The 3,339-nt window shown below is 47.3% G+C and overlaps 1 protein-coding gene across 1 annotated transcript in view; it reads right to left on the bottom strand.

The window, feature by feature from the left end:
* LOC119309864 (serpin-Z2A-like) overlaps positions 1–1,028 on the bottom strand; it is a 20,442-nt gene extending 19,414 nt beyond the window's left edge. Inside the window, exon 1 of the mRNA XM_037585766.1 lies at positions 636–1,028. Within this exon, the coding sequence (XP_037441663.1) occupies positions 636–1,028 (393 nt within the window). The remainder of the gene's footprint in view (positions 1–635) is intronic.
* Positions 1,029–3,339: the final 2,311 nt, after the last annotated feature.

Below are 3,339 nucleotides of genomic sequence, written 5' to 3'. Positions count from 1 at the left end.
CTAGGTCCATTACTATCTACACTTAATCTATTACTGACAATGTTTAGGAATGAAATCATGATGGCTTAGAGCCGCCGGTAAAAACCTAGGTCCATTACTATCTACACTTAATCTATTACTGGCAATGTTTACAAATGAAATCATGATGTCTTAGAGCCGGTAAAAAACATAGGTCCATTACCATCTATACTTATTTTATTACGGGCAATGAATACTGACGCAAGATCTCGCGTAGCGGAGCAACACATGGTAATATAACTAAACATGTTACTTTATTTTGCACATGCCGTTACCCACCAAATCTGCCTTCTCATCGACCGGCGCACCCGCCTGTGATTAGTAGCAGCAGCCTGCGTAGCGGAGAAACACATGGTAACAGAAATAAAGCGTGTTACTTTATTTTGCATATACAGTTACCCTCAAAATTTGGCCTTCTGAGCGACCCGCGTGCCCCGCGCACCCGCGTGCGCGTGATTAGGAGCAGCGGCCGGCGCGTAGATTAACTCAAAATGCGCGCACGCTCACTATAGCGCAGCCGTGTATATATATATATATATATATATATATATATATATATATATATATATATATATATATATATATATATATATGTGCCTGACGACATAGACACTGACCTTGTTGCGGAAGTCGACGGCGCGTATCTCGGCCAAGTAGGACGCGGCGACGGCCTCCCTGTAGGCCGGCTCCAGCGGCCGCCCCGCGTCGTGCCACACGCCGGAGGCGAACACGACGCGTGGCCCACCTGATGGCGAGCGGTCGGCGAGCGCGTGCTCCGCCACGAAGCGGCCGTTCGCGGCGAGTTCGTCGCGGGAGCTCGCGCCGAGGACGGCGAGGAGCTCGTCCAGGGTGCTGCCCCGGGCCCCGGCGGCCACCAGGGATAGGGCCGAGTAGATAGAGAGCGGCGAGAAGGCGACGTTGCTGGGGGTTTCCCTGGTGACCGACAACTGGTCGGCGAGGCGGTGGGTGAGCGCCGTCAGGGCGTCGGAGCCGGTGAACCCGCGTGCCATCTTGTCTGGCCCTAGCTAGGTTTGTTTTCTTTGGTGAATCTGATGATCTGATGTCCCGGGTGTGTGCGCTTATATATATATGGAACACTTTATACGTGCGACGATCGGAGTAACCAAACGTATAGATTTGTCTCTCCCCCGTTAGTAATACCGATTGGTTCATAGCTCAAAGAGGAAATAGAGGGAAGATCAGATCCTGCAACTCATGGAACAGTGCATACAGCATACGTATCTATGTTCAGATTGCCTCCCATAAACAAGTCCAATATTCTTCTTTTTCTCTATGGCGGGCAAAATATGTCTTAATCTATTCCCCTCCCTCCCTAGGTGTATTTTCGGCACAGTGACCAAGTCACATAATCCTAGACAATTTAGGTTCGTTGATTAGAGGCAAGTAAATTGTTTATGCTAGGGAAAAAAAGATATATATCACACGTTGGGTTTTACATTTCTGAAGTAGAACACGCGCCATGAAAAGATAATTGCGACCAAGTGTTCTAGACTTCAAGTGGGACCAAATGTTCGTTAGGAAGATTATTACTCCCTCAATTCCTTTATATAAGGTGGATTTTTTTAATGAAATTTTAAAATGTAAGATGCATTTCTTCTAATTCCTCGCAGTTTCAGTTTTAGCCCTCTAGAAAAAGAAAAGTATCTCTCGCTTGGTTGCATGTATCTAGAAAAAAACGTGTGATACGCAGGTTCAAGAGGGTAGCGGAGACCATGGCATAGTGGACCTAAACCGTCTTCCGTCGTTCAAAGAAGCCTGCATTCTTTGATGTAATCAGAGTAGTTATTGGATGGCGAATCACGTCCAAACCGCTTGGTCCAGACGGGTGCAGGCGGTTTAGGGGCCCATATTGGAGATGCCCTTATGCTCTACACGCTGGCCTCACCTCCCTACATTCATTTGTGAGAGTTCAATTTTAGAAAGAATGTGCTTATGTGGAGTACATGATCAAGGATGATCGTTTGAATGCTCCTGATATTGCAGATGAAGCTCAAGAGTCTGCCATCAAAGACTTTTTTTCTTCCACGAAAAGAAAGAGGGCCCTTTGGCTAGGGTTTCCCGTGCCTCTCGCCGATGCCGCCACCGGTTTACCTTGTCCCCTGTGGTCTTAGGGCCATGGATGCGTGGTGGACCCCGGCCTTTGCTGGCGGGAGGACTTCAGTTTTTCATGCTCTTTTGAGTTTTGTTAAGGTTCGTGTCCTGCTCAGAGAGGCAAGGCAGCGGCGGCTCTTTGAAGATGGAATAAGGTTCTCCGCGACCTGTCCCTGTCACGGTGGTGTTTCTAGCATCGTCAGAGGGCGTGTGAAGGTTTTTCTCCAGCGGATTTTCACGGGATTCGATCGGCGTTTGTCTTCGGTGGATCCATGTGGATCTTGTCTTCGTTCGTCTGTGTTCGTGTGTTTACAGGTTGAATCCTTCCGGTCTACGCTTCTCTTCATCGGCGGCGGTTGCTGTTCTGACGCGCAGGTCCTATGGGGCCTTAGCACGACGACTTGCCCGACTCCGATGAGGGAGTCTTTGGCTCACTCCAATGCTAGTAGTCGTCGCTAGGTGGTCTACGGACCTAGAAGAAATTCTCTATACTACCTTGACAGTTGATGAATAGATTGAAATTTATTCTCGACAAAAGAGGTTGATGAAGAAAGATGAAGCTGGAAAGACTCTAGGGACAATCGTGCAAATTTTATTTCTTGTTTGGGTCTTTAGTATATTCATTTTTGTCACTTGAGGTGTTTGTGATACTAGGAAACATGCCCGTGCGTTGCAACGGGAGAAAACAGCCCTCACACATCTTACCCACTAAGCATGGCTAAAGACCTCACCCTCATGCCCATAACATAATAAACATGACTAATACCTCATCCTCAGGTCCACTCCTCCATTTCAATATAACACCAGACACATGTTTCCGCTTGTCGTCTTTGCCGTCCTCGTCACCGGTGGTCGCAGCACCAGTTGTCACTAACCAAGGTTGGCAAGGTCCAATAGCTGGATTGTTGAGCCGCCTTCGTGTCCGACGAAGATCAAGAGTGTTGAACGCAGTTTTTTTATCATCTGGCTAATATAATAGGGAAAAGCACTGCACACAATATATGTCTGTGTCATCATGTAAATTGAGTAGTTTGTGTCTTATAGGCCATGCATGAAACCTTGGTTGGACTTCATGCATTTTGACGGGAGTCACTGGGCCGAGTGAGACTGGTTGTACGTGAAGATGCGTCAGAGAAAAAGATTCCTTCCATATCCCTAGTTTAGTAAAGTGAAGTAAAACAAAGCATCATGTGGGCATATTTAAAAAAC

Source organism: Triticum dicoccoides, chromosome 5B (assembly GCF_002162155.2).
Source record: "Triticum dicoccoides isolate Atlit2015 ecotype Zavitan chromosome 5B, WEW_v2.0, whole genome shotgun sequence".
Taxonomy (NCBI): domain Eukaryota; kingdom Viridiplantae; phylum Streptophyta; class Magnoliopsida; order Poales; family Poaceae; genus Triticum; species Triticum dicoccoides.
This window is presented reverse-complemented; position numbering and strand designations above follow the sequence as displayed.